The 22,129-nt window shown below is 39.0% G+C and overlaps 1 protein-coding gene across 2 annotated transcripts; it reads left to right on the top strand.

The window, feature by feature from the left end:
• Positions 1-11,775: 11,775 nt before the first annotated feature.
• LOC116205310 (eukaryotic translation initiation factor 4G-like) lies at positions 11,776-20,092 on the top strand. Of its 2 annotated transcripts, none has more exons than XM_031537877.1 (10): positions 11,776-11,939; positions 12,042-12,261; positions 12,412-12,554; positions 12,850-12,978; positions 13,141-13,214; positions 13,303-13,359; positions 13,577-14,974; positions 15,112-18,230; positions 18,897-19,091; positions 19,491-20,092. In XM_031537877.1, exons 2-10 carry the CDS (start codon positions 12,089-12,091, stop codon positions 19,819-19,821), a joined length of 5,619 nt encoding a protein of 1,872 aa, XP_031393737.1. In that variant the 5' UTR covers positions 11,776-11,939; positions 12,042-12,088; the 3' UTR covers positions 19,822-20,092. The 2 variants fall into 2 exon arrangements, with proteins under 2 accessions (XP_031393737.1, XP_031393736.1); XM_031537876.1 differs by having other exon boundaries at positions 11,777-11,939; positions 12,826-12,978.
• The last annotated feature ends 2,037 nt before the right edge of the window (positions 20,093-22,129 follow it).

Raw genomic sequence — 22,129 nt, 5'->3', positions numbered from 1 at the left:
AAAAACTGAAAATTTGTTTTTGTAAAAGATCGTGCTTTATTAAAGTATTTCTGTAAAATTTTAATAATCATTTTAAAAACTGAAAATTTGTTTTTATTTAAAATTATTAAAAAAATTTAAAAATCGAAAAAATTTCATTTGGCGTACGGGCAATTTAAGAACATGAGCCTAGTCCAACATTTCTAAAAGTAGGACCCACTTAAGGTGATACTCCAACATTTATTCCTATTTTGCCCTCACTTACATAATTGAAATTACAATTTTGTCCTTTTACATAATTATCAAAAGCAAATTAATTCTTGAAAACATTATACCTTTTAGTTAATATCCCTTCATTCAAAAGTACAAAGTGAAAAACTCAATAACAGGTCATCCCACTCCTTGGGGCTAAATGAAAATCACACACCACTTTAATTTTTTTTATTTATATAGAAAATTATATCTTGTTTTTAATATTAAAAAACTATAAAACTTCTGTCAAAAGTTGTAACGGTGAAAGTTATATAATTTAACTAGACAAATCAAACTAATACTTGAATTAGTGTAGATAAACCCAAATTCTACGATGCAGATTTCAGATTTTTTCACACCATACAAAACTAATTTGGGCCTTTAGATCCCATGCAATCTAATTTGGACCATCTATTTTTTAAAGTTTTAAAATTTCAAAAACTTCCCTCAAAATCATGATCTGATCCATTTATTATGTAAAATGTGATTTTTGCTCACAATTCTTTTTATCAGCATTCGACCCCATCGATTTTAATATTTAATCATAATTTTCGACATTTAAAAAATAAAAATAAAAAGAAAAAGAAAGGAAGAATGGCGTCACTGCCGGCCACCCCCCCCCCCCCCCCCCCGGGAAGGGAGATCCCTGGCCTGTATGATATGTTGGATACTCTGCTTGAGTTTAGTGAATATAAAGAGGAGGGCATGGATTTATTTCTAATGAAGCACCTGTTCCTCATAAGCATATGTTTCTGCCTCCGCTTTTCCTTTGTCCCGAAACATTTTTCAGTAAAAGGGAAGCGTTGAATTGATTCCATCGACTTCTCTTCTCATTGTTTGACATCAAACATGAAAATATTAGTGTCGAGGATAGGATTAAGATTCATGTGCGGCGAACTCAGAGGCAACTGCCGACAAGCGCTCCACCTCCCCAAATTAAAAAAGAAAAATTGCAGAAAAAAGGGAGAGAGAGGAGATAGGGGGAGACATGGCGATACTGATTGATACAAACCATAGTTTGAAAAAGGACAAGGAAAAAACTGAGATGTTAAAACTAGTGCTTCAGTAGATGGAATGAAACACAATAAACTCAAAAGACGAGTCAACCAAGTAAGGTTTCTAAAGCTAAGGGCTTGTTTGGTTTCTGATTCTATTTTAGAATCACAATTCTAATTTAACTTTACCCACTACAAAATAAAATAACTCTTACAAAGTCAAAGAGTGGGCCCCATTTATACCACTTTTTTCCACAACAAAACAACATAACTCATACAAAGTCAAAGGGTGGGCCCCATTTATTCCACTCAAAATTAAAATCAAAATTTGATTTTAAAATCCTACTATGAAACCAAATGCAACCTAAAAGTTTTGATAGATAGCATTTCAGTAACATCCCCCTCCCCGTCCTCTATCATCGAATTCCAATAGGGTTCTGTTTTTTTACTTTCAAAAATTATAATTAAATGTTAAATATAATTTTTTAATCTTTTATGGTCGATGGCTTGGCACTACCTCATCGGTCCAGGCGCGAGGGCTAATTTGTAGCACTGGTGAAGGCATTGTTATCAAAACCGGACCGAACTGGCCTATTCGACCGGTCGGATCGGGAACCGGCACCATGTCCGGTTCGGTCTGCTGGAAAACCCAAGTTGTAGAAACAAACCGTTAGACCTATTGAAGCGGCCGGTTTTTGAGAAAAACTTCATTGAACCGGTCGGTTCTATGGATTTCCACTTTTGTTTTTTAATGTAAAAATTATTAGGTTGTGTGAGGATTTGAACCCATCACCTCTTATTTTCCATACTAGCATGCTACCAACCAAGTCATCACTAACTTCTTGTTCTTTTAACTCCATTTTAATGTACTTATTAAAATTCAACATTTATTTTAGAGTAAGAAATATTAAATATAGACATTTTCTGATACTATTCTTATATTTCATCATCCTTCTATCATAATTTTTTTAAATAATATGAATACTTATTTTATTTTAATTAAAAGTGCGGTTCGACCCATCGAACCCCGGTCGGACCCATTAATCCATTAACCCATACCCCTTCCGGTTCATCATCCGATCCGGTTGTGATAACACTGGGTGAAGGTTTGTGGGAGAAAAATAAGAAAATAAAGCATGAAAATATATTTTAAAAAAATCATGTACAATGAATGATCTATATTAAATGAAGGGTAATCTAAGGGTTCGTATTAGTTTTACACGGTATGAAAAATCTAAAAATGCCTACTGAAAAAGCACTCATAGACAAGTGCAATCATCATAAATTATTTCATATTTGATGTCAAATATTCATGATCCTGTATTTCACGCTTAGTCAATTAAATGTAACTATAAGTTCTCGATTTTGTTTCAAAAAAACTCAATATTCATGATCCTATATTTCAAAAAAGTATCTCATCTCTCATAAAATGTCTATCCATTTCTAATTTATAGGTTCTTTATAGGCCATTGATAGAAAATATTTGTGTGGTTCTTAAGTAACTTTTTTTTTTGTTCTTCACAGGTTTTACTAACTTTTTCCAATAATAGTATAGGTTTCCCCTAAATAACTAGATGTTATTACACATGCTAAGTTCCAAACATCGAGATCCTTAATGCCCAATTCATCTTCATCCTTTGGCAAGAACATCCAATCCCATTTAACTTTAGCACCCTTGCTTCCCCATTCTTCATTTTCCACAAAAAATCCCTAAAACGCTGCTCAACCATTCTAAGGACCTTTTTGGGGAGGACAAAGGCAGTACACCAGAAATTAACAAGTGAATGAATCAATGACTTAACCAACTACAATCTACCAGCACAGAGGTACTTAAACAGCCCACCCATCAATCTGACTAGTAATCTTATCAATAAGAGGCCTAAATTGCTATCCGTTAGCCTTTCAGGGATTAGAGGAGCCCTAAGATACTTAACAGGTAGAGAAGCCTTCTTAAATCCACTCATAATAGCATATCATGAACTAAAGAACCATCCATCCCAGCACAATATAGTTTAGTCTTTGCTGGATTCACTTTAAGGCCCAACACTTTATAGAACTTGTCAAAAATATCACGAACAGCTTGCATAGAAAGAAGATCACCTCTGAGGAAGATCATGAGGTCATTTGCAGACCCCAAATGTGTTAGGCTGACCTTGTTGCATTTTGGATGAAAGGAGAGTTGTCCTTCCGTAGCAGGCTTGTCAAGTAGCTTCGATAGGACTTCTATAGCCATTACAAATAGGTAGGGGAAAAGTGGATACCCTTGCCTTAAACCTTTCCTGCCCTTCAAATAAACCTCAAAACCACCATTGATACTTAAAGAGAAACGACGCCCAATTATGCAAGCAAAGACCCAGGTTGTGAACTGATCTAAAATGCCAATCACCTGAAAAATTTTAAGCAAGAAATCCCAACTGAGTCCTCAGACATTAAAATTTTATTTTGGACATTTTATGTAGAATTATTCAAAATCCTCATTTTGAGATGTGGCTTATAATAATTTGTAATTTTGTCAATATATTTTTCCAAATAGATATCGTTGTAATTGTAATATTCATATTTAGGTTTATTGATTGTATTAATATATTATCCATAATAACAATTCCTGAATAATATTACTTTCATTTTCCAAAGTAATTTAATATATTGAAATTTCTTGTCTTTTTTCAAATTGGAAATTTGTAAAGGTATAATCTGTATGCATATATAAAGTTGTATCCCAATGATAAATAGGGATAGAAAGGTGATTTTTTAAATGAGTAGACTATCACTGTCGCTCTCTACTTATTAATTTGCCACCGCTTTTGCTCATGGCTTATTTTTGCCATCAATTACCCCTAAACGTTTGCATTCCGTCTAACAATTATACCCCTCTATTTACCTTCGTGATAGAAAGGTGACATGGCATTTGAGCTGAAGATAATGTCATCCATGATATATTTTTTTTTAATGGCAGACAAAGGATAAGAGCAGAGATGTCGTTTGGCCCCCTTCCGACAACCTAAAACGATATCGTTTGTTCCTCCTCCTTCCCACCAATTCCCCCCTTTTAACTGAAATTCCAAATTGAAACCCTAACTCCCAAATCCCCAAAATTTCGCTCTGTTGCAGTAACAGAAGGGGAGAAATTGAAGACTTCAATGAGTTCACACTCTCAATTGCACTCTCGATGGTGTAATACGGATGGCGCAAATGATCCTATTGCTGGGAAAGAGAGCTAAGAGCTATTATCCAAGAAGCACGACTTACAACAGCTCAAGCAGTACTAGGGCCCCATTGATCTTTTACAATTGCGGGGAAAGAGCCGTGAAGATGACTTCTTACACTAAAATAAACCCCGGAAGAGCATTTTACCGATGCCTATTTTAGAAGAATGAGAGAAGGAGCTATGGGTACTTTGAATGGGAAGATCTGCTTGGGAGCTCATCCAAGGTTTCTGAGGAGCAAAGGTCGATTAGTCGTACGAGGAAGAGAAATATCTCCAATGAGAAACAACTGAATAGACTTAGAGTTGTTTTTTGGATTTTGGGATGGTTGTGTTTATAGGTTTGGTGATTGTTCTACTCGTGCAAATGAAGTGTGATATGAGAATGGTATGAGAATTAGTAGTAGTTTACCAATTTAGGGTTGGTTATGAGGATTTTCCTTGATGGAGTTGCTTTACATTTTGATATTTTTGTTTGAATCAACTCCTATGATGTATGTATTGAATGATGAATGAAGCAATGAAAAATGTTATTCTACAACAATATTCTATATGATTTTGACCAAATTAAACAATATCATTAAAACAAGAAGAACCATAATTTACAACCAAATAAGTATCTTATTTCCCAAAAGAAAAACCTATTACTGAAGTTTGCTTCATGTTATTTCTTAGTTTGTCATAATTCACAGCCAAACAAGCATCTTACTTCCCAAAAGAAGACCATAACCGACCTTCTAACCATGCATACTAGAATCCCAACCCAAAAGAAGAGCCACTACTGAAGTTGCTTCATAACTTCTAGTTGGAGTTAGTTGAAGACTCCTGGATTGTTGAACCCATCTCCTTTGACATAGCCCTTGCGACCTTGCTTGATGCTCGTAGAGATTCCCTTGTCACACACTTCTGCCCCTTCCATTCAAATGGTGCAGGGGTGACTCTTTGAGGATTATTTTGAACAGGTGGTGGAAAAGATGGATTTGGTGGCTGAAAGGGACTCCTTAGCTATTGTCTCATCTAAACAGGTGGTGGAGGAGATCGAATTGGTGGCTGTAAAGGACTCTTCAGCTGAGGCATTTGCATATGTTGTCTCAATTGAGTAGTTAGTGGAGGAGATGGATTTTGCGTGCTTGGCCTGCAAGGTGGGGGTCTCAATGTTGATGAAATTGGCATGCTTGGCCTTTGAGGTGGAGGTCTCACTGCTGTTGAAGTTGACATGATTGGTAGGGGTGGTGCATATACATATGGCCTACTTGGAGCCATCACCCATCCATATGTCCATTTTTTCTGTACTCCATTGAACAATACAATATATTATAGTAGATTTTACAACCAAACCAATATATAAGATCATTTTGTAATAGTATGATACCTGCACTTGATTGGAAATTGTTGGAGTTGGTATAAATAGTGAAACATCTTTAGGTTTGGTACACCATACAAATGATATAAAAATACCATTTTAACTATAAAATAATTGATACTTATAGTGGATTTTTGAGCTAATAAGTACCTAAACTTGATTGGATACTCTTGATGTAAGTGGGATTTGTTCTGATTGTAAGACAGTGCATGCATCACTGCTACTCTTGTGTGGTCCTTGACTATTTCTGCCGGTCCCCTGACCTTGACCATTTCTGCTAGTCCCATGTCCTTCACCCATTCTTCTAGTCCCTTGTCCTTGGCCATTTGTTCTGGCCCTCTATCCTTCACCCTTGATAGATTTGCCATGCATAATAAGAATGTGAAATTCTCATATTATAAGCATCATTATTAATTCTTTTCAATACTCAATTATTCATTTGATAAAATTACATTGTCCTTTGCAAAAGTCCTATCCTTCTTTTCTGGTCTTTCCTTGACTACAGTTCCCTTGCATAATCTAATATTGTAACCTTTCCCACCACACTTTCCACATGTGAATGTTTTTAGTTTTCTTTTTGCCTTGAATGGATTATCGAGCAAATCATTGACTCTATTTCTCTTCTTCTTAGGTCTCCATCCACCCTTGTAATACTTTGGATGATGAATAAGATCATCTCCATTATGTTCCCATTGGTCAAACCGTCTCACTTGTTGGATGTAAGGCCCGTACAATATCTCTCATGTCTCTTTCGAGTAATACTGATGGACAAATAGCTCAAGTTGAAGGTCATTATGATAAATACAAGCTACTGTATGAGTACATGGGATCCCACTAAGTTGTCACTCTTTAATTCTAATTTTCTTACCAACGAAATATTTTTCCAAAAGTTGCTGTAAAATTCTAGCTCTCATTATATCTATACGCATTAAGATCTCGATTCACTGGTTTCGTGGTTCGAGAAATAAAAAAGAAGAGGATCGAGGCATTTCTTCTGCTGATTCTTTCAATTTCGATAAATGTTGGTTGATCTAGTATATGTTGTTGCAGTTCTCTGATTTGGAGTCTCATTTCCTATATGATCCCTCTGAGTTCCATATCTGATGTGGCGATCAGATCTATTTATTGAAAAGGAATGATTCAATACAATTTTTATGTACCCACCAAATTTTTCTCAACTTAGTTGACTATTACCTTGGTAGAGATGTACCTTGTGTTGTGCAGAAGGAAGCAGGATAGCACGAGGCATCTTTATACAAAGAGTTATCATTTTTTTTTAGTACAAAGAGCATATCATTAGTTACAACAGAACGGTTTTAACATGCCGATCCCGAACGGCTTTAAAAAGACTCGATAAGAATCCCAACCCAAGCAAATCCCCCAACCCCACCCCGACCCCCTTCGGGGAAAAAAAAAGGACTTAATATGAAAGCACATAAAATTTAATGTGTAAAGTAGATAGAGCTACAGGAACAACCACATTTCCAATAAGTACCATACCTTTCTCGAAATGCCTCAAAAACTGCCGAGTACGTTCCTATCTGGAGGGCATAATTGATATTCTTAATAGTACATTCAGGATCATTGAGATGTGAATGCGATAAGTGCAGCAGCAACAGCCAGGTTGAAGATCTTTAGGGAAATACCATTTAGAAATGTGAAACTTAAACAATGCACACGAGTGTCGATGGATACATTAGGCAAGCATTTTGGAGTAAAACCTGTTGGACTCCATACTTACAAAGACAATTGAAGGGCGGTGATCGATTTTCTTGCAGGCTGTAGGCAATAGGATGAAGAAACCCGACTGTATCACAGTCATCGTCTATTTATTTATGAAAAATATGTCTTCTTAAAAATCAGAAGGTTGCACGATTTTACAAAGCATCAAAAGGGTACAAATAAGACAACTTGGATACTAATTTTGCATTTTGGGAAAAATATAAAACCGATCACCTAGCTTAGCTAGTAAGCAAATGACAATAGAAACAGAACGACCACCTAACATGGAAAAAATAAAAACGAAAAAAACCACTTCATTATGCTTGCATGCTTAAAAAATGCCTCTCAAATTCCTTTTGATACTATAATTAGACGCTACGACGCTGGGGGGTGGGGGTGGGAAGAAGGACGACAGGGTGGGGGTTTAATTGTGATTGTGAACTAGTTCTCTTGTTTGCCCATTGGGCGGAGACTTTGCATGTACATATTTATATAATCGTTTGTGAAAGAAAAAAAAAGATGTCAATTATTACTTCAGAAATCCAAGAGAATAAATTAATGAAATATTCCACTGAAAAATTTTTAATTTATAAATGGAAAATCAAAGAGACAGACAATAATGAGTTGAGAGATTGGACGGTTGTACCCATGTAGAGGCTTCTCCTCAAACGTGGAACAACTTTCTTAGGTAGTTTAATATATATATATATATATATATATATATAGATAGATAGATAGATGTACCAAAAAGTTATCATGTGTAGCAATGTCTATAAAAATGTATGTTCTGTTCAATTCTTATCATAAGTTTGAATGCAAGGTCATGGATTTCTGTTATAAATACTAAAATATTCACCCGCACTGGGAGCAATGGATATAATTATAATCAGACAATATAAATGACAATTGAAAATAATTATTAACATGATAAGGTCGTCTTTAGTACTTTTCTCAACATTTAGCAATGGCAAAATAATAATAATAAAAAAATTAGGAATGGCAAAAAGGACATGGCCCAAGGGTAGTTAGACTTCAGCGGGGTATTATCAGACTCGTGCTAGAACATGTTAGGCACGGATAGGGAAAAGTGAACCTAGGTATTTCATGCAACGTGGTCTGACCTAACTCGACTTGCCTCATGCATAGCATCTATATATATATATATATATATATATATATATATATATACCCACACCACATTTGATGGTCAGGATATCTACTAGAATAGAATTTCTAAAATCCTAAACCCATATTTGATGCCGATAGGATATGGATTGGGTTTGGGATTCATCGGGATATAACAATTGAGGAGTTGATCCCAGCTAAGGGGTGGGTTAATCCATTAAGACTGATTGGGATAGTGTTTAGATCAAAAAGATGAAAATGCCCTTGCCTTTATTTTAGAATTTCTAAAACCACCTTTTTTTTTCCTTTTTTTTTTGGTTTAAGCTAGGGAAGGGCGGTGGAGGGTCTGAACGCTGGCCACCAATGCCCTTGGCATGGACCCAGAAGTCGCCAGCGGCTTCACCTGGGGTGGTGGTGGCCAACATCAAACCCCTACTGCCCCGTAAATTATCCTTCGCTTAGGGTGGTGGTGACTACTTCAATGATCAGCGATGCCAGCGTCAAGCCACCACAATCTCGATCTGCCTCCCCTCTCTCAATCTCTTTGAGAAGAGGAGAGGGACAATTTCTAGGATGCTGGGGCTCAATGTTGATCACCACTGCCTCAGGTGAGGTCGGTGACTTCTAGATCCTCTAGTGACCTTGCAGGGGCGGTAGTGGCCGGCAATTGGGCCCCACCGCCCCTCTCCTTCCTTTCCGAATTTGATTCCTCTCCCTTTTTAAAAAAATTCTTAAAATTATTTTATTTTGAAAATAAAATAAAAATTATTCTATATTCTTTTGATAAGTAAACTGATATTTAATTATTGTGCACTATTTTTATTAAAAATTATTTAATTATTTTGAAATTTTTTAGATATTCTTAAGTTACTATATGGACATCATGGTAATTTGGTTTTAATATTCAAATCACAAATCTTGAAATACCCAAACACAAGATTGGGATATTCAATGTCCACGGGTTGAAAATTCCATGTCATCGCGTCCCTAGTCTTAACCAAACCACACATAACCTTATAAGAGGAGAAGGCACCTCTTTATCTAACTTTTTTTTTTTCTAAATTACTCATATTAGATATATTCTAAATAATAGTGACCAAAGGGTTTGGAGATTGGAGGCTTTAATCCTCCCTCTCCGTCTCCGTTTCACAATTTATATTATATATAGATGGGATCGTGCTGCTTGGCATCATATTTTTCTTTTGAAAGCATGCCCAATTCTAAATGTAGCATGAGAATCTCACTAGATGTATATATTCACCATAAATTCAGACACAATGTAAATGTTCGATGAACTAAAAAAATAACTGCAGACATAAGAAGTTACTTCTATTATAGAGAAAATTTAATTATGAAATCATATTTCCTGGATTGTAAATCAAAATATGAGATTGTAATAATATCTAATTTCATGTGAATTAACCATAAATAATATCTAATCGTTATCCAATTTCAGAGATAAGCTGTGATCTCACAATTGTTATCCAATTGTAACATGAGAATTTCATGTGTTTTGAATATAAAGTTTTTATCAACCACGATTGTAAAGTTTTACCCGGGAAGTTGATTATAGTGGGCGATTGGTTCAAGATTGTTAGATAATAGAGAATGTGAATAAGGGGGGAAATTTTAACTATGGAACCTATATTAGATTACAATGAATGTAAGGGATAATATATATGATTTATTTTTAGAGAGATGAATGTGGGTCCAGACCATAGTCTCAAATTTAATTTAACAATTCAACTTGTTTCGGATGCAAAATTTTTACCAACTACGATTGTAAAGTTCTAACTCGTGAAAGTAATTATAATGATGAACTTTACAACCAAATGTTGTAAAATATGATGTAAAATTAGAATTTTACAATGTAAAAATGTGTTTGGTTTTAGAGTTGAGTTTTGGTTTTAATTAATTTGTAATGATTGTATTTTTGAATTATAAGAAAAAGTGTGAAAAAGTAATGATTAATTGAGAAAAAGTAATGATTGTGTTGTTGAATTGTGAAAAAGTAATAAATAGTTGAGTAAATTTAATATTAAAAATTGAATTGAATAGTTAAAAAAATTAAAAAAATGGGAAAAAAGTAATAATTCTGTTGCTGAATTAAAGATAAGTGGAGTTGAGTTAAAAAAAGTTTTGAAACCAAACACACCCTAAAGTTCTCACTCTACGTAAAGAAAAAACAGCCTCTAATGGTTATATATTTACACCAAATGATGTAAAATACGATGGAAATTTTGGATTTTCTAATGTAAAATCTACACATTTTCTCGGTGTGTTTGGCTATACAATGGGGCCCGACTAATTTAGTTCGAGTCGAATCGGCCTACTAAGGAAGTAAAATCTACGCCTTATATCGAACCAAACGGCCCCTAAAAGCATAGTTTCACTTGGGGCTTTATTATATAGAACCGATTCTAAACCGGATTTTAGGATCACTTAATGACCCGTTTGTTTTCAGGGTTAAAATCACAAAACCTTTAACTTTAACTTTAACTCAACCTACTACACAATAAAAATACATATTTCCCAAGTCAAAAATAACTTTAACTCAACACACTATACAATATTTATCATTTTTCATAATTAAAATCAAAGTTACTTTAACTCTGAAGCCAAACGCATCGTTCATTTCTGTTCAGTTTTTAACTCCGAATACGAACACTAGTCGTGCCCGACCCTTGTAATCAGTACCAAAAGAATATATTCTCTAAAAAATAAGTGAGAAAAAAAATGTTGGAAAGGACTATTCTATAACTAAACTATTAATCCGGACCCTTTTTGGTCAATAATTTCCGTACAAAATTTAACGATGATGGTGCGTACTGAAAGCCATTTTATAAGCGATCTTTTGTTCCGATCGACGACCGGCTGCATTTTCACAATAGTTTTATCCCTTTATGGTGCGACAAGCCGCTCGGTATTTTAACGATTCACGTATCGACCGATCAGGCGTGTATCCGAATTGGACGGGGCGTTCGGAAAGAGAGAGCATCTCAGAAACCCGCTCAGAGAAGTTATCTGTTCAGTTGGCCCACAACACAGGTGAAAAAGAAAGAAAGAAGAAAAAGGTTAAAACAGAGACTTCACAGAGTCGAGTCGGCTCGCACGATCAAAAGACCTGTCCTTTAATTACACTATTCGCACCAGACACAGACTCTCCTGTTTGCTTTCTCTTCTTTCTTTCATCTTCTTCCTCCTCTCTTCTCCTCTGTTGTATCCCTTCTCCATGACATGAGACCTCCCCAATAAAACCCTAATCTCCGTCGTCCTCTCGCTCTTCCTCGCTCCTCAGGTACGCTGCGCGACCCCTTGTCTGTGGCCCGCAGTCCCCCACCCTCTTCCCCCGCAGCTCCCCGGAGGTCGCGTTTGATTTATCGTGTTTGGTTGCTTGCAGGGAAAGAGGAATTGAAAACTACTGGAGGGAACTTAGAGCAAGGATATATGTCCTTCAATCAATCAAGGTCCGACAAGAACGATTCATCGCAGTACCGTAAATCTGGGCGATCCGCGAGCTTCCATCACCCGCGGGGCTCCTCAGGCGGTTACGGTAAGGGCGGTGCCCCCGCCCCTTCTCCTTCTCCCTCCTCCTCCTCATCCTCCGCCGCCAACCGAAGGTACGGTTAGGGTTTCTGCATTCCTCTTGTCCCGTTGATTTGCCCTGCAATTCGGATTTTCCAGCCGCTTCTTTGAGTTTTTAGAATTAGGGCTTGTCTTATCGCGTCGTTTCTAATCTGGGCTTTCTCGTTGTTGGCATGGCGGTTTAGCTTCAAGAAGCCTGGTAATGCGCAAGGTGCGCAACCTCGGGTGAGCTTCCCACCTGCAAATCATCATCCAGAGTCCAGTAATGCTCCTTCTGCTCCGCCCAACAGTGTGCACAACGGGGCCACTGCGCAGACGCAAGCACGTGGTACTTATCACAAACTTTAGGAGAGGATTCAAGCTTTTCTTTCTAATGATGTTGTTTGCACTACCTAATTCATCGAATTCTAGTCCAAAGGAATAACTTATTTTGGTGATGGAACCGGGGAGTTGTGTACTAGTGTTAGTCCATAATTAGCCTTTTTTCTTCATTCTAGCAAAATCAAACATACCACCTCATATATGTAATATGTAGGACAAATGAAATTTTCGTTTTTGCTGATCGATTTGCTCCCTTCCATATCATGTTAACTGAATAGGATCATCAAATGCACCGGCTACAGGCACAACCTCAAAACCTGCTGAAACGACTCCAGCCCCACCTAGAGGCATTCAAACTCTTCCGAAGGCTCCAACTTCTCGGCCTACCTCCATGAGTTCAGACACTACAGCTCCTACAACCCCGGTAAAAGGTATGGCTGCTTATTTTATGTGAACGCAATTGCATATAATGGTTTTCTCTTTGGTAACTAGACTACGAAAGTTCCCTTCCCCCCCTAAAGTTTGGTGCATTTAGTACCTCTGTATCACTTAACGATTCAAATCATTTTCGGATTTTTTTTTTGATGGCTCAGCTCCAGGAGATCAATCCAAAGGATTTGCTTTCCAATTTGGTTCTATAAGCCCTGGTTTTGTGAATGGGATGCAGGTAAAAGATGCTCTCGCAGTTGTTATGTTCCTTCTTATGGTGAATTTTGGGTGTATATCATCTCTCAATGTGCCAATTTTTCCTGCAGGTTCCTCCAAGAACTAGCTCTGCTCCTCCAAAGATTGATGAACAAAAACGAGATCAGGTCTCTTTTGTCATGTTAGTGTTTTGTATGGATAGTGTCGTGCACAAAGCAACCATGAAAATTTGCATATGCCACCTCACATGCACATAATTTTGAAAATGCATGGGCAATAGTATCTTGTTACAGATACTGACACACTGTAGAAATGAGGGTCAGCATGTTGCTCTTTGGTTTGTCCGCTACTTCTTAATCAAACTTGTGGTTCATGTACTTGCAGGCACGCAATGATGCCGTCAAAGCTGTTCCTTCTGTACCTATTCCTCCTTCCAGGCAACAGTTACCCCGGAAGGATTTGGGTTCTGCAAACCATTCGAGCACTGCTGACGTTCATTCAACCCCCAAAACTAAAACACAGGCCCAGCCTGTTAATCCTGCTACTCAGGCACATAAGTCCCAAGTTCATCAAGTTCCTAGGATGTCCATGCCAATGACATATCACCAGCCACAAGTCCCTGTGAAGTTCAGCACCCCCAATCCACAAATTCAATCACAAGGCATTCCACCTGCGTCAATTCCACTGCAGATGCAAATTCCTATGCCACTGCCAGTGGCAAATGCCCCTCCCCAAGTTCAGCAGCAGATGTTTGTCCCAGGTCTTCAACCCCATCAATTGCCACCTCAGGGGACACTCCATCAGAGCCAGGGTTTGAGTTTTTCTCAACTGTCTCCTCAGTTAGGAAATTTAGGAATGGGGATTGGACAGTATACCCAGCAGCAAGGAGGACAGTTTAGTGGTCCTCGCAAGACCTCAGTGAAGATAACTCATCCAGACACGCATCAGGAGGTGAGGCTTGACAAGCCTTCAGATGCTTTTTCAGATGGAGGGCCATCAGGCAGATCGCATCCTAATGTGCCGCCTCACTCTCAACCCATAGTATCATATCCACCTGGCCATCAATTTAATTATTACCCTAATTACAATCCGAGCACTTTGTTCTTCCCTGGCTCTGGTTCTCTACCTGTATCGGGTGCTCAAATAAATCCAGTTTCTCAGGCGCCGAGATTTAATTATGCTGTAAATCAGGGTCCTCAAAACGTTTCATTCATGAATCCCCAGGCTAATAACCTGTTGAATTCTGCTAGGACTGCTGTCTCAAAGCAGGGAACTGTTGAGCAGTCCCGCCAAGAGCATGCACAAAATTCACGTGATGGAACCAGTTCTACTTCCTCTGTGGCACGGGAGGCGGTAAAACAAGCAGATGGTTCTATTAATTGGAATGCTGCTGGTGTGTCTTCATTACGCAACTCAACTGCTGCTGTAAAGATTGAACCGCCTAAAGTTTCAGGGCCATCTGGTGAATCCTCCGCCAAGGAATCTGAGGTTGGCCCTGGATCTTCACCAAAGCCGGGAACTGTTAGAGAACCATCATTTGATTCACTGTCTGTGATGACCAAAAGTAACTCAGCTGGGGTTTCTGCCGTTTCTCGTGGGAGTGCAGAAACCAGCACTTCCTCTACTGATTGCCTTCCCCATGAGGTTTCTGCACCGGCTCAGGTTCCTGCACCGGCTGAGAATAATGCTGAAGCTGGAAGAAGGGAGAATTATGGTAGATCAAATTCCATGAAGGACCTTGCCAAGAAGCAGAGCAAGGCAGATGATGTACCACAGCCTCGGGTAATTTCACTTGTATTTTTTATGTTTTCATCCTCTACTATTACATCTAGTAGGCGGTTACAGTATTAATTTGACATCTGATAATCAAGTGGCTATGACTAAACTTTGTAATCACATATATACATTATTTAAAACAGGTGGAGGAGCAAGCTCCCATTATATCAAGCTTGCTTTCACATGCCACAGTACCAAGTGATATTGTTAATGATGAAGCGGGAGCTCAAGAAGATAGCCGTTCAGAGACTACTGGTGGTACATTGGAGTCTAGAAGTGATTCCAGAACAGGTGCTGATGCTACTAGTAGTACTGAATCGAGGATTGATAGCATGGAAAATGGTAGCGGCTCCTCGGCATCTGAAATTTCTAATGCTGCAATAACTGTTAAAGCTGCTGACCCTGGTTCCCAACGAGATGATGGTTTAGATGGCAAGACTACTAAAGAAGAAGATGAAAGAAGTATAGAGCATGTTGATGGAGCCAAAGGTTCCTCTGGCAATTCTGGATATGATTCAGAATCGTCTCTGGTAAAATCTTCTGAAGTAAAAGAGCGGGAACAGGAATCCATCAGTAAGGTAGAAACTAGTGTTGAGAGCAGTTCAGAGGTTGTGAATAGAAAAAGTGATCTGGATGAAGAAGTGACTGGAAAAGTTGATTCGGAGATTTCTACTTCCACTACTGAGGATGGTACTGCTACAGAATCTGTTCCATGCACAGTCGTTCTATCTGCAGGTTCTCTCAGCAATGATGTTTCTAGTTTATGTGCACCTGAAAGTGGGGATGGGAGCACTGTCAATGAAGAGGTGACTGGTTCTATTGATATTTCCGCTCCAGAACCTCAGGAAAAAGCTAGAACAAACGATGATGTTAGGGAAAAATCTGCTGGTAAGGGAGGATCCTTGCAGATTTCAAGTTCCAATGATAAGCCAGTTCCAGAGCTGAATAGGTCTAAGAGTACAACAGCTAAGGGAAAGAAGAAGAAAAAAGAGTTACTTCGGAAGGCTGATGCTGCTGGTTCTACTTTAGATCTTTATATGGCTTACAAGGGTCCTGAGGAAAAGAAAGAGACGATGATGTCCTCAGGAAGTGCAGAAATTGCTTTGCCAAGTACTGATTTAAAGTCTGAACTTGCCGATGCTTGTCAAGCAGAAGCTGTGGTAAGTGAAGACGGAGATGAAAGTAAAGCTGAGCCAGATGATTGGGAAGATGCTGCAGACATCTCCACTCCAAAATTGGAATCCACCGCTAATGGGAAACCTGTCGACAATCAAGAAGGTGATGGCTGTACAGCCAAGAAGTATTCTAGAGATTTCCTCCTGAAATTTGCGGACCAATACACTTCCCTTCCCGAGGCTTTTGAGGTCACTTCTGATATAGCAGAGGTCTTTACTTATGGTGTGACCATATCACGCTCTGTTGGACGCGACCACCACCCAAGTCCTGGGAGACCAAGCAATGGTCCTCGGCTGGATCGTCGTGGAAGTAATGTGCGTGATGATGATAGATGGACTAAAGTTCCAGGGCCTTTTGCTGGGCATGACCTGCGTCTTGACGTTGGGTTTAGTGGCAATGCAGGTTTCCGATCTGGGCAAGGAGCTAATTATGGTGTTCTGAGGAACCCCCGTGCCCAAAGCCCCATTCAATATCCTATACTACCTGGGCCGATGCAGCCACCGGTATCTCAGGGAGGGATGCAAAGAACTGGCTCTGATGCTGACAGGTGGCAGCGTGCTACTAGTTTCCAGCAGAAGGGCTTAATTCCTTCTCCTCAGACTCCATTGCAGATGATGCACAAGGCGGAGAAGAAATATGAGGTGGGTAAAGTCACGGACGAGGAGCAAGCCAAGCAAAGGCAGTTGAAAGCAATTTTGAACAAGTTGACTCCTCAGAACTTTGAGAAGCTGTTCGGGAAAGTCCTAGCGGTCCAAATTGACAATGCTGTCACGCTGACAGGCCTTATGTCACAGATATTCGACAAGGCATTAATGGAGCCTACATTCTGTGAAATGTATGCAGACTTGTGTTTTCATCTGTCTCAAGACTTGCCTGATTTCAATGAGGGCGATGAGAAGACAACTTTCAAGAGATTGCTCCTGAATAAGTGCCAGGAAGAATTTGAAAGAGGTGAGAGGGAGCAAGAGGAAGCAAATAAAATCGAGGAGGAAGGTGAAGTTAAACAGACTGAGGAAGAAAGAGAGGAGAAGCGGATTAAGGCACGAAGAAGAATGTTGGGAAACATCAGATTGATTGGGGAGCTGTTCAAGAAAAAAATGCTGACAGAGAGGATCATGCACGAGTGCGTGAAAAAGCTTTTGGGTCAGTATCAGACACAGATTCCTGATGAGGAAGACCTCGAGGCTTTGTGCAAGTTAATGAGTACAATTGGAGAGATGATTGACCAACCCAAAGCAAAGAGTTATATGGATGCGTATTTCGATAAAATGACAGTGTTATCGAAGAACATGACTCTTTCTTCAAGAGTTAGGTTCATGTTGAAAGATGCAATAGACTTGAGAAAGAACAAATGGCAGCAGAGAAGGAAAGTTGAGGGACCCAAGAAGATTGAGGAAGTACACAGAGATGCAGCTCAAGAACGACATGCGCAGGCTGGTAGGGTTGCCCGTTCCCCTGGGATCAGTACCTCGGGAAGAAGGGGCCAGCAGATGGAATTTGCTCCTAGAGGCAATCCGTTATCTTCTCCTAACGTACGGATGGGTAGTTTCCGTGGCTTGCAGTCGACTCGTGGTTATGGAGCTCAGGATGCTCGTTTTGAGGAGAGACAGGCTCATGAGCCAAGACCGTTGTCTGTTCCCTTGTCTCAAAGGTCCATGGGTGATGATGCAATTACCTTGGGACCTCAGGGTGGGCTCGGAAGGGGATTGTCGGTCAGAGGCCAATCATCTCTACTAGGAACTTCATCATCTGATGTCTCTTCTGGTGCAATAGATTCTCGCAGAACCCCCGTTGGCTTGAATGGTTTCAGTTCCATAGATAGGACAAACAGCTACAGTTCGAGGGAGGATTCTATGATGAGATCCGGTACAGATCGGTACACAGGGCCTGCATTGACAGATCAGTTGAGTGTGCAAGGTGGCAGGAATGTTAGAAGTCCACGTTATGGTTCTGATAGGCCTTCTACAGCTCCTTTGTCCTCCAGAGGGAATGGCCCAGCTCTTACTCAGAGTGCCCCTGCAGAGAAAGTGAGGCCTGAAGAGAAGCTCCGAGATATGTCCATTGCGGCTATTAGAGAGTATTACAGGTACTCTGGTTGACCACTTCCTCTGGTTATTGTTGTAGATTTCTCTTTGCCACCTCATGCATTACATTTATTTCATTGTCAAGATGAAAGCCTTCTGTTGTATATTCGGGCTAGAGTTGTAGATGGTCTGCCATTTTGCTTGCACGTGGGTTAAATGTTTGTCTTTTTATTGAATGTTACTGGGCTAGTTGGTCTTCCAGATTGATTTTTCCTGATTTGTGATTGGATGCTTCTTGTTGTGAGTTGTTTCTTTGAATGTCTCATAGTTCATAGTCAGAATTTCCTGGATAGTTCGAGGACTTTTGGATTATTTGTATTTTCTTTTTTCTGGTGAAGCATTTGTTGTGTTCTTAATATAAGAACCATGTAAAGCATGTTACATGTGTGCTCGCACACAGTGAGAGAGAGAGAGAGAAGGGGAGGCAGGAGGGGGGTGTTAGTTGTCCTAGTGGATCAAATCTTCTGATTAACTGGCTACTGGGACTTGCAAGTATTAGGTAGAACGCCCTCCCGGTAGTTAATGAAGAGACCATAAAAATTTGAGGTTCATTACAGTAAGGGAGCATCTTTTTATTTTTTATTTTTGTAAGAGATTACAGAGGTTTGCCTTGCCATCTATTTTTGCCTAGTTCTGAGATATGCACATTGGTATCTGTTTCTTTTCAGCGCCAAGGACGAGAAAGAAGTTGCTCTATGCATCCAGGATCTGAACTCCCCAAGCTTCTATCCATCCATGGTCTCTCTCTGGGTTGCGGACTCTTTCGAGCGGAAGGACTTGGAAAGGGATCTTTTAACGAAGCTCCTCATCAACCTGTCCAAGCCTCAAGATAGAATCTTAAGCCATGGCCAGCTAATCGAAGGGTAAGTTAGAACGAGTCAACCATTTCCCTTTTTTTTTTTTTGGAAATTCAGCCAAAAAAAACCTCTTATTATTATTATTATTATTATTTAATTTTTTGGGGACCAATGACGTTCTTGAAAGTAAGTTCATCATCGACAGCACAGAGGTGGTCGTCTAACTGTGATCATTATTGATGACCGGTTGGGGGAAGAAGGGCTTGCTCGGAGGAATGTTTTCTGAAATCACATAAAGAATGTTGCTTTCTGAAAGTTTACTCACTCGTTTTCTTATTCATTTTTTGAAACTTTTCACCATAATTATTCCGGGACCTCACTCCTGCGCCACCCCCTCCCTAGATTTCAAGTACCTGGACCGTCCATGGAAATCCGATAGCTCATCTTTGCTACTCTGGGTTTTAGGTTCGAGTCGGTCCTGACCACCCTGGAAGATGCAGTAAATGATGCACCGAAAGCAACAGAATTCCTCGGGCGAATTTTCGGCAAGTTAATAGCAGAGAATGTGGTCTCATTGAGCGAAATCGGGCGGATACTGTATGAAGGTGGAGGGGAGCAGAGCCAGCTGTTAGAGGCCGGGCTCGCGGCAGACGTCCTCGGAAGCACACTGGAGGTGATCCAGTCCGAGAAAGGAGAGGTGGCCTTGAACGGGATCCGGAGAAGCTCCAATTTGCGGTTGGAAGATTTCCGGCCCCCGGGCTCCATCAGGTCAAGGAAGTTGGAGAAATTCATCTGAACCCAACCTCATTGGTTTTAATCTATAAATGAAGATGATTATGTTGTTACTGGTGGGTTGGGTCATTCAGAGCTTCTAGGTTCACTGGTCATAAAATACTGGGCCTTTTGCCCGCCCGTGCAGTGCGCGGATTTTTGCGTAGATATATCATTTTTCGTTCTTTTAACCTGTTTTCACATTAATGTAGGGATTTTTCTTATGAAGGATAATATCTATATATTATGATTGTGATACTTGGTTTGAAGAATACATATACCAGAATTTTAGCCCATTGTTGTTATTGGTTTTTCAATATTTTAACCGAGATACAAAATGGTTTTTAATCCTTTCGTAAACGTATGATTCCAAGTCAACACTGGAGCGACCGCGCATGATAACTAGAGATGAGAGTAAATTGGTATAGTTGATAAAATGTTTTTCGAATGATTTGACATCATTAATAGTGTAAGTGTTTGAAATTCTTTGATAGCACCTTGTGGTCAAGGCAAATCAACAGTTGAATGGTAATTTGCGAAGTAGGAGTTCACAAATTTATTGCGAACATAATTAATGAAATTGAAGGAAATTCAATCCTTTATTTTAGTTTGGTCAAATTAGATGGACCGTTAAGGGTGGGCATGGTCTGTTCCATTTCGGATCGAGGTCTTATTCCGAACCATAACCGTTTATGAGCAAATATCCGAGCCGTTTTAACCGGTTAACCAATAACGGTTCACAGTTCGGTTTACTTGTTAACCGTTTTATATAAAAATTTGACTTGATTTTTCATTTTCATTTATTATTTCTTATAAAAATTTATTCGTAACCGAATCAAATATATTCAGTAACTAATCGAACCGTTAATAACCAGTAGGTACGCGTACACTCTGGTTTTTTTTTTTTGCGGTTCGGTTTTTTGGTTATTTTGCCCACCCCTAACCACGGTAATTATGCAGTTCATGGTTCGGAGCACTGAACAAACAAAATGAATGGAAGTATCAAGAAGTAACAGCAAATAATAAATCGGCAATGATAATCCATTTTCAAGAAATTGGCAAACGAAAAAGAAGGCATATATAGCAGATAAGAAACTAAAAACTATCAAGCAAATGGAAAGGTGAAAAATGTGATTACACAAAACATGGGAGTAAGCACCAAAGGTTATCAAATTCGAGAATTCATATAAGATTGGTGGAGCTCCCGTAAATTTAATTCATAAATTCGTGAATTTACGAAAGTTGTATACATACTACACCTATCACTTTTTATTCACATAAAGACTAAATATGTAATAAAGTTACTTCAAAACCATGTAAATAATAATAATAATAATAATAATAATAATAATAATAATAATAATAATAAATCCTACTCCAAAACATCTCGAACGATGAGCAACAGTGAACTATGGGGACTATAGGAGACGAGACTCGAGGTACGACGAACTCAGGTCCCCAACTTCAGTTCTAAACTTCTATTTAACGGGCAAAAGGCGTGGGGCATTTTTTTATGCATTAGGGATTTTGAGTCTTTAAGCAGCGAGCTGAGCACGATAAAATTAATTTCTGGAAAATTGGAAGTTTTATCTTTAATTATTTTAATCATTTTTGGGCCTAATACAATATGCAGTTGGATTAGGGCTTGGGCCAGCCGATTTTTCAACCTTTTCCATTGATTAGGCCTTCAATATATATTCGGTCAAATTTACCGAATTAATTCGCGAATCTACCGAATTTAGGTCCAAGTATGAATTTGTACCGAATCTATTCAGTCGGCCCCTATAAATACGTAAATTCGCACGGATGAACAAATTAATTCGCGAATTTAGTAACCGTAATACTAAGCACCTCGTCTTGACATGGGCTCGGTCAAAAGATTGGGGTGGAACTCAATGCAGGCAGTTAGGAGGAACTCAATCATGGAAACTCCATGGGAACTCTCATCATCATAATGGAGTGAAATCGGCATGACAAGCTCCAGTCTTAAAGAACATTCTCCCTAAGCTTCGTTTTGGTATCTTACGTTGCCCATAGTTCTTCCCAATGTGAAAGATAGTAAATTAAATTTTGAAGACAGAAAATATGTACAGCGATAGGGAGGCAGAAGAAGGGGCAAAAACTAGATGACGATTTTAAAAGTTTTCAACGGGAAGAAATATGACCAAAATCGGCAAAGGAGTTATACTCACATGCTATTCATCAAGTTGGCTTTCCAACAACACCTTACTTAATTTGCAAATATGCCTTCGGGAATGAATGGACTTTTCACTGGGGAAACCACCTGGTTGATTAGCACGTCCAGCACTAGAGTGAACTTTTAGATGTACGCT

The sequence above is a fragment of the Punica granatum genome, chromosome 4 (assembly GCF_007655135.1).
Source record: "Punica granatum isolate Tunisia-2019 chromosome 4, ASM765513v2, whole genome shotgun sequence".
Classification (NCBI taxonomy): domain Eukaryota; kingdom Viridiplantae; phylum Streptophyta; class Magnoliopsida; order Myrtales; family Lythraceae; genus Punica; species Punica granatum.
The sequence above is the reverse complement of the archived record's forward strand: the minus strand, read 5'-3'. Positions and strand labels throughout refer to the sequence as shown.